This window comes from the organism of the source record quoted next, unplaced genomic scaffold (assembly GCF_019419815.1).
Source record: "Pyrus x bretschneideri cultivar Hongxiangsu unplaced genomic scaffold, Pyrus_bretschneideri_v1 Contig23, whole genome shotgun sequence".
In the NCBI taxonomy this organism is placed as follows: Eukaryota; Viridiplantae; Streptophyta; class Magnoliopsida; order Rosales; family Rosaceae; genus Pyrus; species Pyrus x bretschneideri.
In genome coordinates, this window is record NW_025999535.1 from 3,767,565 (window position 1) to 3,780,746 (window position 13,182).

Consider the following 13,182-nt stretch of genomic DNA (forward strand, 5'->3'; position numbering starts at 1 on the left):
CGTTCGCTTTTTCTAACTATGTTATCCGTTTTTAACTTTGATCAGTTAGTGTTAGATGTAGCATGGTTAGTATTGAATGTGCTGTATAAAAAAAAGATATCAAATCCAACTTTCAATCACAAACAAAAAATGATTTTGTAACTATCATGTTGTAACTTCTTGGTAAATGCCATAACAGAGTTTCGCTATGCTGATTGTTCTTCTCGAACTTGAATTTGTTCCTTGTTTTTATAATATATCCGTTTTAAACTTTGATCAGTTAGCGGCAAATGTAGTTAATGTTGAATGTGTTGTACATCTACTTTTCATATATAAAGTTATAATATATAGCTTTCAGTTACAACGAGATTACAAGATAATGTAGCTTGTACAAATAATTTCATACAAAAACTAAAAACAAGTTGGCACATGATCATGATGGATTTGATAATTGATCCTGGACTTCCATTGGACTCAGCGAATGGTAGCTAGATGACTTTGGATAGTCCTTTTTCCTTTTGTTTGCTCAATGGGATTGGATAATGTTTAAGCTAGCTAGGTCTGATTGGATTGGATTAGATAGTGATGTGTTTGGAGGGTACATAGAAACTGTCTGAATAATTAGCAAAAGGACCAGTAAACCACATGCCTTGTAAACTTATACAGTGTTGGTCTCTCTCACTTTGGATTCCTTCTTCCTATTCCTAATGTGTTGGGGGAAAGGGCTGATGAATTTCCTCATGGCTTAGTTGTTAATTTGTCCTCAACCTCATTGTCCAGTCATTGTTTTCAGTCCTCATGGCTTAGTTGTTATTTCTATATATATATATATATCGAAGAGATTCTTTCAAAAGTGAGATTCCTTTTTAAATCTCTATCACATTACGTTTTTAGCACAATATTTACAATGATGACACTGAAATTGACGTTAAACCGTGAAGTGACATAGAGTCCATGAAAAATCTCACTTTAACAAAATCTGCTTAGCATTTCTCTAAATATATATTCAATTTTTTTACTTTTTCTTCGTTCAATTGAATGTCTTGTTTCTTGAATCTTGTGTAGGTTATATTTTTATCTTTATGAATTGGTGATATATATAGCAATGATATGTAGCTCCAAGAACAAATGTTGGCAGTTTTGACTTTTGAGTCCTTTATTTTTTCTTTTTGTCAAATTCAAGGAGTCAGTCAAAGAAAAGATTTGTTAATCATCAACTATATACTGTTATGAATTATTATTAGAAAACTTTAATGAAAAGATTCTGGTATTATTTATTTTAACGAAAAATTATATTTTTACAATAAAAAGTCAATCCTAATACTATTCACTTTACTTTTTATTTTATCCTTATTGTTAAAACTCAAAGTTTTCAAGTTATTTTTATTAGTTTTCTTTTATTATTATTATGTAACTAGTCATTTAATGAGAGAAAATAAACACATAGTTTGTTATACCTAAAATTAAATCACTCGTAAATTCAAGCTGTTGAATGAACAAAACTGAGAAATTTGTCCATTTTAAGACGTAATGAATTACTCATTAAGTAAAATTTCATTTCCAATCCCCACAAAATGGTAGGATTATAAGAGTTAAGTATTTTTTTTCTTTTCTTATTTCATGTCTAACCCTTCTAGTCCATTCAAATTCACTCAATATTACCAATCATTCACTTTTATTTTCAATATTCTTTGAATTTTATGTGTTTTTTAATGTAAACAATCACATGGCTGTAAACAAATAGAGAGAAAAGAAACATAACACTTTGCAATCAGAGACACCAAATAATATTTCCAATCGAGAAATGCTATTGAGAATCTTTCAAAGCGGAACTTTCTATGTATTTTTTGCCACCTCATATTTTAATGTTAATTTCTATACTAATATTATAAAATATTATGCCGAAAATATAAGTAGTAGAGAGTATGAATAATCTCAATATTGAAAGAGTCTCTATAACATTTCTCTTTCTAATAAAATAAGAAATATAAAATAATAAGTACATAGCTTCAAGAGTAAGTAATAAGTTGAACGTCGGATCTCTTCCACCAAAACCCACCAATCAATTAATTCAGACCAATAAAATTTGGTTTAACGACTAAAATTAATATAATTTTTAAAAAGATATTTTATTTGTAATCGTTGGATTAAATTTTAAAAATCTAAATTATTTGATCAGTGTGTTTTGGTGAAAGAGATATGGAAATGATTTCTTTCTAAGTTGAACATTGAAGCAAAGCATGTCAGAAGGGAAGAGGTTTTGAAGCGTGCACGATGGCATGATGCGTTACATTTGAGGGAAATGAGGAGGCTGACTGGTTGAGGGAAGGCACGTGATGCCCATTTTATTATAATATTAATATGGGAAATATTGGTGACTCTCTGAATTTTAAATTCTGACCCAACATCTTATATATTATAATTTACAAACCAGCTGACTAATAAAAGGTCAAATCTAAATCTTGTTCACACTACACACACACACACACACACAAAGGCCTTCACGAAAGGTATTCCATTTTGAAAAAAATGAATTAATTACAGAGCTCACAATATATCGAATTTTAAATATTTAAATTGTTTATTTTTTAAGTTGTACTTTGCAGATTATTTTTGTAAAATATTTTTTGTGGTAAAAATTTAAAAAAATCTAGTTGAGGATGCTATGTTCTAAAAATATTTAAATTTCATCGTGACAAATAATTGAGGAAATGGGTTCGAATTGAATGGAAATTTTGTAAGGACCTGCAATTGAGACTTACAAATAAACGATTCAGATCGTTAAAATTTGACGTAGAGTGAATCGAATAACTAATCCCTAATATATATATTTTTTTTTTTTCAAAAAATGAAGATGTCTGCCTTTAAGGGGCTTGTATATATGTTATATACAATGAGATGCTTAGAGAGACATATGAAGGGAATAACCATAATGGGATTGAAATTATGGATTAATTAGTGCTGGACTAAGCTCACCAAATACTTAACCAGAACCCACTAAATGATGTTCTTCGGCTCAGATTAGTAGCTCATATAAATAATCAAACGGTGGAATGCTCTCATACTGCACCTCTTTGTTTTATTTTAATTTTTTCCTAAAGTGTAAAGTGTGACTGAAGTCAGAAATGAGTTGTTTTTTTTTTTCATTTCTATTTTTCTGATACAAGCGATCATCTCGGGTGCAACAGATAAATGCTATTAATCATGTGAGTTGTAAACCTTTTAAATTAGAAATGACTCGTAACTTTTGGCACTAATTGTCTAAAATGGACTTTTTTTTCTTTATACAAGCAATATTGCAAAATGACATAGTTAAATACAAAACGTCGAGTGCATGAGTAAATATTATTAATCACGTGAACTACAAGGCGTTATAATTATATCATAAATGGATCTTAAAACAAGCATTCTAGCACTAGTTGTGAACAAGAGGTGCTCTTCATGCTGATTTAAGGCAGTTGGGCCTGGCTTGGACTTGTAGCCCAACCGAAGTGCATGCCCATGGCCCATGTATTACCATATCAAGCCCTATCAAGAACTAAAATGTGCTGAATAACATCTTTTCAAATTTTCACCGGGGCCAATCAGAATAAGTGTGCTCAAATCATGAGTCATTAGATTTTTGGAAAATGATTTTCGCACTCATTTTTCCATTACTGGAACCTCCTTTTTAATCGGATTGAATAAATCAAAAGAGAATTAAGGAGCAGATGTAAAAGGAGATGTGTATAAAGTAAAAACGAGACTCCGAAAATCATTTCTAGATTCTTAACCTAGTACATGTTGTATTCATCAAGAAATCTCATAGGCATGATCAATGTCATAAACTTCAACTCCATTACTCAAGTTTTATATTCAATATTTCAACTTGGATTTCAAGCTCAATTATCGAATGTAATTATTGGCTTAGTCATTAATTCCACTGGCTTTTTGAAACTCCTAATAATAAACTCATCAAATTAATTTTTGGGTTTATGTATCGTAGGGAACAAACTTGAGTAATCTAGTTTTAAAATGCTAACTCAAGTTGAACAAGTGGGGTCATGTTTAAGGTTGGACGGTGAGAGTGGAGACCACCAACACCAACACAACATATTACATGTATAAAGCTTATGCATTTGACATATTTGACAAACACAAACATGCTCGTTTAAAAGTGCTTTTAAAATGACAGAAAGCGCTCTTAGAGAAAATACTTTTGGATTTGGTTTAGAAGTTAGAACTCAAAAGTAATAACATAAGCAAATGAAATGAATCCATTGAGTGATCAGTCTGGTCTGGTCTGATCTGGTCTGGTAAGTTCCCTTCCTAAGAAATTCAATTGCTTGGACAAACTGAGAACAGAGCTTTAGCATGAGAGGATCAAGGGTAGGAGCTAGAGAACATTAAGTTTAGCAAATGAAAGCGTTTGCATTGTCCTTGATGGTGAATGAGGGTGCAAAGAGATCTTGATGGTTTTGACTATGACGATGGAAGGGCGAGAGCTTGAGGTTTATAGCTTACAACGACTTGAATTTTATCCGAGTGAAAACTTGAAGGTATGACATGAGGTTTAATGCTTGAGGATATGACATGATCTAAGATTTCAAATAGAAGCGAAAACTTGGAAGAATACTTGTATCTGGATGAAGGTTCCTATGAGGTCTCAAAGGGAAAAATACAGTCCAAGTTTCCAGCTTTTCATGTTTGCGTATATCCACAGAGATGCATTCAAAGGAAAGAAAAATGGGGCTGTTTTCGGATTTGAGGTAACCCTATCGATAGACATTGCAGAGAGCAGAAGGGAGGGAATGACACATGCTGAAAAAGAACCCACTAAACACCCCAAGTTTTCAAGATAAATCTCTTAATGTGTACCTTGTTAAAACTAGTACAGAAAGGATGAAGGAAAACAGGGTTTCTACTTACAGTCACCTTCATTCTCGATCTACGTTTAAATATTAAAGAAAGGAAGGAAAATTTTCATCCGAACTTAAGTGCAATGCTCAATGATGTTTAAAGATCTGAAGTCAAAATTCTAAAGAATGATATAAGATTAGAAAAGCTGACAAATGATTACACCCCTGATAACTATCTGTCATCCTAAATCCTGTAACTATGACCCAGTACGGGCCATACCCTTTTCCTATACCCTCTTCTCATCATATCCCTCTCTGGGACCCTTAAAAAAATGTGTATATTTCTGTGTTCTTACTACACAGGGAAAAACAAAAGAATGATATCATCAGGTAACGGAAGGATGCGCATACCCAAAAATAACTCCTCGGTTGATCCACTTCAAGAGCAAACAACGCAATGCAAGGCTACTAATCATCAGATTCCACCGTCGGAGTTTTTGAGCAGCTGTCCATCTGGTGGAGTTCTAGCAATTTGGTTTCTGGATTGCAGAGCCCTGCATTAACAATAACACTATAAAACAATGTACGCTTACGTAAAATATTAACGTGAAATGTCCAATCCAGTTATACCTTTTTCAAGTAATTGCTCAACACTTACTTTCAGTTTTCATTTTCTCATTCCAAGATATAAACCTTTGTGGTTTATTAAAAACCACTCCTAGTTTTTCTATAAGAGTTTTCCTTTTCAAGACAGAATATTATTCCCTATGGTTAGTTACTTTTTCATTCATTCCTAAGTTAAATCATGTGGCTCTGAAGGCCGATAAAAGATCTGGGACAACGGGATATGAAATACAATACTTCTTAAAGTCCAAAACCTATTCGGTTGTATTAAAATGGGTCCCTGCATAAGATGAAATTTTTTATGTCTTTGAACACCTATCTCGAATGCAATTTTAGAATATGGCGTTTGATTACCGGAGATTACTAAAAGAGTCTCTAAAATTTATTAAAGGAGAAGAAACACCAACCAGAGCACTTTGGAATATCCCACACAGCGATTGATGATGATGTACACTCCAGTGAGCACAATGCTTTATTGTTCTCATGGTTAACATTCATTGCAAGCATCCACGCACCAATTGTGACATCCTCATTGCTAAACATTCGAAAACTGTAATTACACAGAAGATGGTACACAATGAGCTACGTTACGGGGTCGGAAATTAGCAGAGCTGTAAGGATCTATTCACATTGAATAATTTATTTTCTTGATATTTGAATTTAATGGGAAAAACACAAACCAAATAGCTTAAGATGAGTTAACTTAAGACAATCATGTCTTAGGATAGGATAACGAGAAGGTTACAGAGCATGGATACTTCATGTTAAGTGATGCGAGAAATCCCAACTAGAATACTTTAATAGTGGGGGCAAGGGTTACATCATTGGAGGTGGTATCACAAGCATAAAACCACTTGATATTCAAGCTGCCTTTATGAGTCTCTCTTTAGTAACAATTGGAGTTGGACTAGGTTTATTAAGCCATGGACAATGACCTAGAAATGCTTTATGAAGAATGCTAATGACAAGAGGTACCATGACCACATAAACTTCACCCTGTTTTTATTTTAGTCGAACTAAGCATTCACTAAAATACTTGTTAGCTTTAATGGCCAGAATTTTCTCCCAGAGGCACAAAAAGCCAATAAAACTCAACATTCGCCACTTCTTCACATATATACATCCCGACAAACAAATACAGCCAAGGTTATAAGTCAAGATCCTACTGTCCAGCAAACCTATCAATCTCATAAACAATTAAACAACTAATAATGGAAACTGAGGCTGGATATGTTCAACCACCCAGGACTTAGCTCAAGTGATAATAGAGTGGTCAGAACTAAGAGGCATTCATTGTTCAGGAATGTAAAAGAGTATGACACAACAGCAAGTATATAGACATGTACCATATAATAGTGTCTCCTAAATATCGTAGAACAACTTAAACTGGCCATATGTGACCGAATAACATTACCAACACCCACCAATTGGATCAAAGAGGAATCTTTCGGGTTTATTGGTTTTGTAATGAAAAGTATAGGGTTTTGTCACCTCTCCAACTACCTCTCCATTAGGTTTCAAGAACTCCTCTTAAGCCTAAAGATAAAACAATAGAAGGAGAACTGAAAGCAGCCACCCCTTAACCTTCCCAGCACTATGTACATGGTTATAAGTTAAACTGCTTCCAACGGATAAAATTGACAACTTAAACAACTTATGGCAAGTTGGCATTAAAAAGGGACATGTTCAGCCAACCGGGACTCGTCTCAAGGGATAATGTGGTCATGCCTAGGGCTTAATTGTTCCCGAGGGTAAAATAATCATACTGACACCAACTAACTAGATCAAAGAGAAAAGTAAAGATGAAACTTTTTCAATCATTCAAGATCTCTGATTAAGAGCATGCCATCAGCTTCCCACCATATATATATGGTAAGAGACTAAGAGAGACCGAAAAACACATAATAACAAACAATAACTTTCTGGTGCATGCATCTAAGGGCACATATGAACTAAATAAGCAAAGTTTGGTTGATGAGTTAAAACTTGCCTGTTGTTTCTAAGAGCAACCAAACTTGCAACAACATCAGCAGAAAGAGCATATATTGGACCATAGGCATGGAGAAAGTACTCGCTTCCAAGCAAATAGGAAAGTGGCTCATACCTGCAATACTTTCATCGATCAGATCATTTTGCTGCTGGAAGAAAAGATAATTGAAAGTTCTGGTTATCTGTGAACCATTTTCACTTGGATGCAGGATAACTGGACACTTTACTTTCAGTTACACTTCCCCAAATGATTCCACAATAGTCTTAAATCAAGTAGTTGCACAGACTAATAAAGGTATAAAATATTTATAAAAAAAAAATAAAAAGAAGTTTAAGGATTACGCCAGAGAAAAGACAACCAAATCATGAAAGAAACGACAACCAAATCATGAAAGAAACAGAACTAACCACTTAAGCTTCGGGTCTGTGAAGACCGGGCCCTTTTTCATGCACCCAAGGTATGTCTGAGAGTGAGAACGCTCTTTTGCCAAGAGCAGTGAAAGGCGATCTGAAAATATCAATGCAAAGTGATTGCATTACTCCAAAAAATCTCAGAATGAAAATAACGTATTAGACACACTAAATAGGATATGGATAATCTTTACAAATCTATGCACCTGGCCTTAAGTATATGTCGTCATCAGCCTTAACATAGAAGTCAGCATCATAAAGTGCATAGGCAGCTTTGAAGAAAGCCAACCTGCAATAGAAACAAACGACATTTTCATTTTGACACTTCAGTAATAAACTAGAGGCATGAAAGATGGACTATAAGTATTCCAGAACTAACGTTTTGTAGGGGAGCTTACTGTACTCCTCTTCAATATCCAATAGCAGGAAATCATCAAATTTAGCCACCTCTTTGGCGAGTTCCGCCATCTCTGCTTTATCCTTGGTTTTACCAATCACAAACCTGAAAGCCAAACCAGTGGCTTCTTCCAAGCTGCAACCCCACTTTTCCAATCAATACCAAACAACACAATCACAATTACCAAGCTTTCGAATTTTTCAAGCCACTCTAGCATATAACATCGTCTAAATCAAAGTTCAAAATCAATAATCATTTTCCTAGGACCACAATTTGCAATAAACAATATATGCTGTTAAAATCGGGAAATTGACCAAAATGATCGTTTGGAAATCTCAATTATTGAACTCATCAAATCAAATCTTGTCCACATATATTGATCAAATATTAACGACATTAGATACTGAAAAGTGATCATTTCAGCAATTGAGATTTGTAAATTGATCATTTCAGCCATTTTCACATTAGAATGATGTGAATTAGGATTCAAATTGCTGATATGAATGAAAACATATTTAAATAAAATTGATACCGTTGAAGGCCCAGTGCATCGGACGGCATCCAAGTCTTCCTCAAGGACTTTCTGCGACCCGTGGATCGGAACCCGGTTTGAATCCCCACAAAGCCCATCACTTTGTGCCTCTTGTTATCATCATTTCCATCTCCAACCCCCAAAACGAGACCGTTTTGAGTGCTGCTGCTGGTACCGCCGCCGCCACTTGTTTCCCAAACCACCTTCACCGATCTGGCGCTGCCGATCCGGCAGTTGTACTGGCTCGGGTGGAGAACCGAGACGATTCCGACGATGAAACCGGAGAGTCCGATTACGAGGGAAAAGGCGACGATCAGGACGGTTGGTCTGAGAGCGGAGGGAGGTTGGCGCGCGTGGAAGAACTTGGGGGACGAAGGCATCGTTTTGGAGCTTCAGAGAGGGAGGGAGAAACCCTAGAAGAAAATCTAGGGTTCTTGGGAGTGATCTGGAAGAGAAGGAATCCTCAATCGTTACCGTTACTGGCCGTTACCGTTACTGGTCTGAAGTCCGGACTCCGGAGCTTGGTGATTTCCGTTTTTGAATCTTTTCATAACTTGATTTTATTCTTGCGTTTGGAAAATTAATAACTACATTTCCAATTTGGTCTAGATACAAACCTTTTTTTTTTTTTCATAATTTTTTGGTGAAGTAGATCTTTTTTTTTTTTTTTTTGGTCTATTTACTGAATTACTTTTTTTTTTGGGTCAATTTAGTGGGTGAAGTTAGTTGGGTACATACTTACGTCAGTTGACCTCTCGCTAATGAATTTGTACCTTTTCTTTTTTTGTTAATCAAAGACTACCTTAAGATCGGGAGAGGATCGTTGCCGGATTTTCTTTATGAGGATTTTGGGGATCATTCAATCATATTCGTTGATCGTACATCGTACGGTCAGTTTTTATCAGGTACTGTTTACATTCAATTTTAAATAAAAAAAATTACAATGATTTCTAATCGCACGATGCATGATGAACGAATGTGGTTGAATGATCCTTACAAAGAGGATCGGACGAGGATCCTCCTGGCTTAAGACCAACTTGGGTGGGTACATTTTTAGGTATATTTTTTTTCTTAATTTTTCATTATTAAAATGTGATTAAATGGTCACTTAGTACTACGGTCTAGTGGTATTCCTCTTCACTTATAAATGATAGGTCTTAGGTTCAATTCTCGTCAAAGGTGAATTTGAATTACATTATTGCTAGCCCATTGTAAGGTTAAGTCCATCCCTTCCCCATCGTGTAAATAATATCATTTGTTCAAACAAAAAAAAAAGTGACATTAAATGAAATGTACCTTAAGACCAACTCTAATGGTTATGGTTAAAACCTAAATTTTTTGGTTCTAAACCAAGAAATGGTTTTTCTACTCTAATGGTTTTGGCTTAAAATTTTAGCTCAAAATTATTAAGAAATGATTTTAGCCTAATATTTTTCGTTAACTTTTTCAAAAATAAAATTTATGTAAATTGTCCTAATGTATCTTTATGGACATTTCAACCTAAAAATATTTATATTATGTAAAATAATGAAAAATCACCAAACTACCTCAATTTTACACATATGCACCACATGAAAAAACGTGGAAAACCACACAGCCTGCCCCATTCTTAGACACAAATAAATAGGTGGGTAGAAAGAAAAAATTTGTTTGATGGAAGTGAAGTTTGTGTGGATGTTTGAACAAATGCATAGGTATTTATAGAGTATGGGTGAATTGTGATTTAAATAAAATTTTTAATTGTTTTAGCCTTGGATTTAATTTTGAGTTGTTAGAATTTTTTTTACTGTTAAATTTGCTCGTATTCTATCTCAAATGTCAGATTTAATGTATATATAGAGTTTATTTTTTTTATATAAAAAAAAATTGAATATAGGCTATTGATCCAACTATGTGTGTTGTCTGATAAAAAATTTGTCGTCGGTCTTTCCACAAGTGGCCGACAACGTTAGCAACTAAGTCCTTGCCACTAACCTTAGCTCATTTTTTGGGCTAAATTTGGCCCAAGAATAAGTTTTAATCCAACCTTTTTTGCCCAATGATTGGCTAAGCTTTGGGCGGGTATAAGTTTTATCCAACCATTGGAGTTGGTCTAAGTGAAAATTTGGCTAAATGAAATAATAAAAGTTAAAATGGGAAATTGGAAAAATTGTTTTCTTATATTGTTTTCTATTTAAAAGGTTCTAAAAGGTTTTAGGCACTAGTCAAGCGGCAAACAAGGGCCTAGCGGTTAGGCGTAAATGCGGCACACAAAACGAGGTGGGGTTGACGCACGCATCAACCATTGTTGCTTGCACGAAGCATTGGTGCCAGGGTGGAGCAATATAAGGTGCTACCAATATGGGCTAGTGACACACCCCGACCGAAATCTGGGCATGCTGGCCATCACGTGAGGGTGACGTAACCATGTGCACAGTGCGGAAGCTAAGAATAATAATAAAAGTATGAACAAATAAAAATCAAACTACACCCAGAGTAGTTAACATACATGTGCAAGCGTAAATGTGAAAAACAATATTTAGAGCACAGAAAGCCTAGTGCAGTCCAGAGGAACAAATACTAACTAAACACACCCAGAGGGGGTCCTACACTGGTGATAATCTGTCAGATATGCCATGAATTCCTCGTAAGCCACCAGAAGAGCAATCCAAACTAGAACCTGGAGGGGCACAAAATAGAAAATGTGAGTGGGCAAAAACAAAGCTTTTCAAAATCATTTCATTAACAAAAGTTCTAACCCATCGCCGTAAAACCTGTATAGTTTCCCAGAAAATAGAATATACGCATATATAGAAAATATGCACAGAAATATGCCATGCCGAATGCCTCTACATAAAATGTACGTAGCTCAAGTAATGTCAATCAATGAAATGTAATATGTCAGCTGGAGTCACCTAACGTGACCTGTACGGCTGAATCTAGAGCTCAAATCCCCAACTCACTAACTATACATGCACACAAATCGAAACCACCTAAAGTGGTCTGTATGACAGGACTAGGTGTAAATACGCTCAAGTGCTACGATTATGTGAAGATTGGGCGAATAATCGCGGGTCACCTATGAGTCGGAACCACCTATAGTGGTATGTACGACACAACTATGCACCTAACTTGGATCCAAGATGAGCGTGTGGTGCGGGAGGTGAACATCACGTGAATGACTGTGCCCTAATCTGGGCGGGAGCACTAACACCGGGGGTGCAGGTTATGAGCTCTCTATGCATCTCACATAACTACTAAACATCATCATAAACCATAACTTACCTGGCACTTATTTGTGCGTCCACAACACCAAACATACATATATGCAACTACTAATGCATAAATAAATAGGCAAACGTTATGCATGACATTTAAAACATATAAACATTCCATTTCATTTTCTGGGAAAACCACAAGTATATAGGTATATACGGAAAACCAAAAGCCCAATCACTGGTATGTAGAAGGGTCGTAACCCCCTTGCCTCGAATGACTGCGCTCGTCCTCGGGATAGGTCTCATCTATATGCAAAACAACTATAAAAACGTTAATTTAAAGCACATAACCAAAACTAGGTAATAACTTCTCATACAAAGCTCAAATGAGGTGTATGAATACACCAATGTGATTTACTCAACCTCACGAACATCCCCATATTTTAAAAATAATTTTCTAACCTTTCACGTGCCAGCCAAGGCACGGCAAGACGCACTGGCCACGCGCAACCACGTGCTAAGCATACTGACGACGTCAGTTAACGCCGTTAGGAATATTCCGTTAAAACTAACAGATTCCGTTAAAGTTAACCTAACGCCATTAGGAATATTCCATCTAAACTAATGGAATATTTTGTCTTCTTCTCCGGCACACCTCCGGTGCCGTCACCGTCGCCGGAAAACCGGAAAAACTTCAAACCTTCGTTTCTCACTTGTTTTTCAACCAAATTCCATGAAATTGGTACCAAAATGAAGCTTACAACAAGTAGAACAAAACCTTACCACCTTCAAGCCCTGAAATTCACGGATCTCGCCGGAGAAACTTCACAAAATCCGGCCAAACCTGCAACTCACGATCCCGACGTCCAAATCCTTCCAACAAACCACCCCAAGCTTTCTAAGGACCTCACTAAGCTTCCTACAAGCTTAAAATTCCCTAAAAAATAACATTTCACGTGTGCATGAACAGTAACCATAATCGGGGTTCCATGGTTCGACTTGAAATCGAAGGATTTCCTACCTGAAATGGGTATGGTTGAACTCATATGATCCTCACGAACACAAAGGTATAGTTTTCCACCTCGATCTTCAACGTTTTTGAAGGATTTGGTCTTGGTCCGTACGAAGAAGAAGAAGAAGAGAGAAAGAGAGACGGGACAAGGAAGGAGATGAGGGTGTGGGTGTGCGTGTGTGGTCCAAATGCAGCCAACCAAA

At 35.7% G+C, this 13,182-nt stretch overlaps 1 protein-coding gene across 1 annotated transcript; it reads right to left on the minus strand.

Moving 5' to 3' along the window:
- Positions 1-4,994: 4,994 nt before the first annotated feature.
- LOC103927929 (probable beta-1,3-galactosyltransferase 13) lies at positions 4,995-9,405 on the minus strand. Its single transcript, XM_009336905.3, has 7 exons — positions 8,771-9,405; positions 8,221-8,373; positions 8,048-8,130; positions 7,839-7,938; positions 7,432-7,545; positions 5,849-5,991; positions 4,995-5,371 (listed from the first exon to the last, which is right to left on the minus strand). Exons 1-7 carry the CDS (start codon positions 9,148-9,150, stop codon positions 5,286-5,288), a joined length of 1,059 nt encoding a protein of 352 aa, XP_009335180.2. The 5' UTR covers positions 9,151-9,405; the 3' UTR covers positions 4,995-5,285.
- Positions 9,406-13,182: the final 3,777 nt, after the last annotated feature.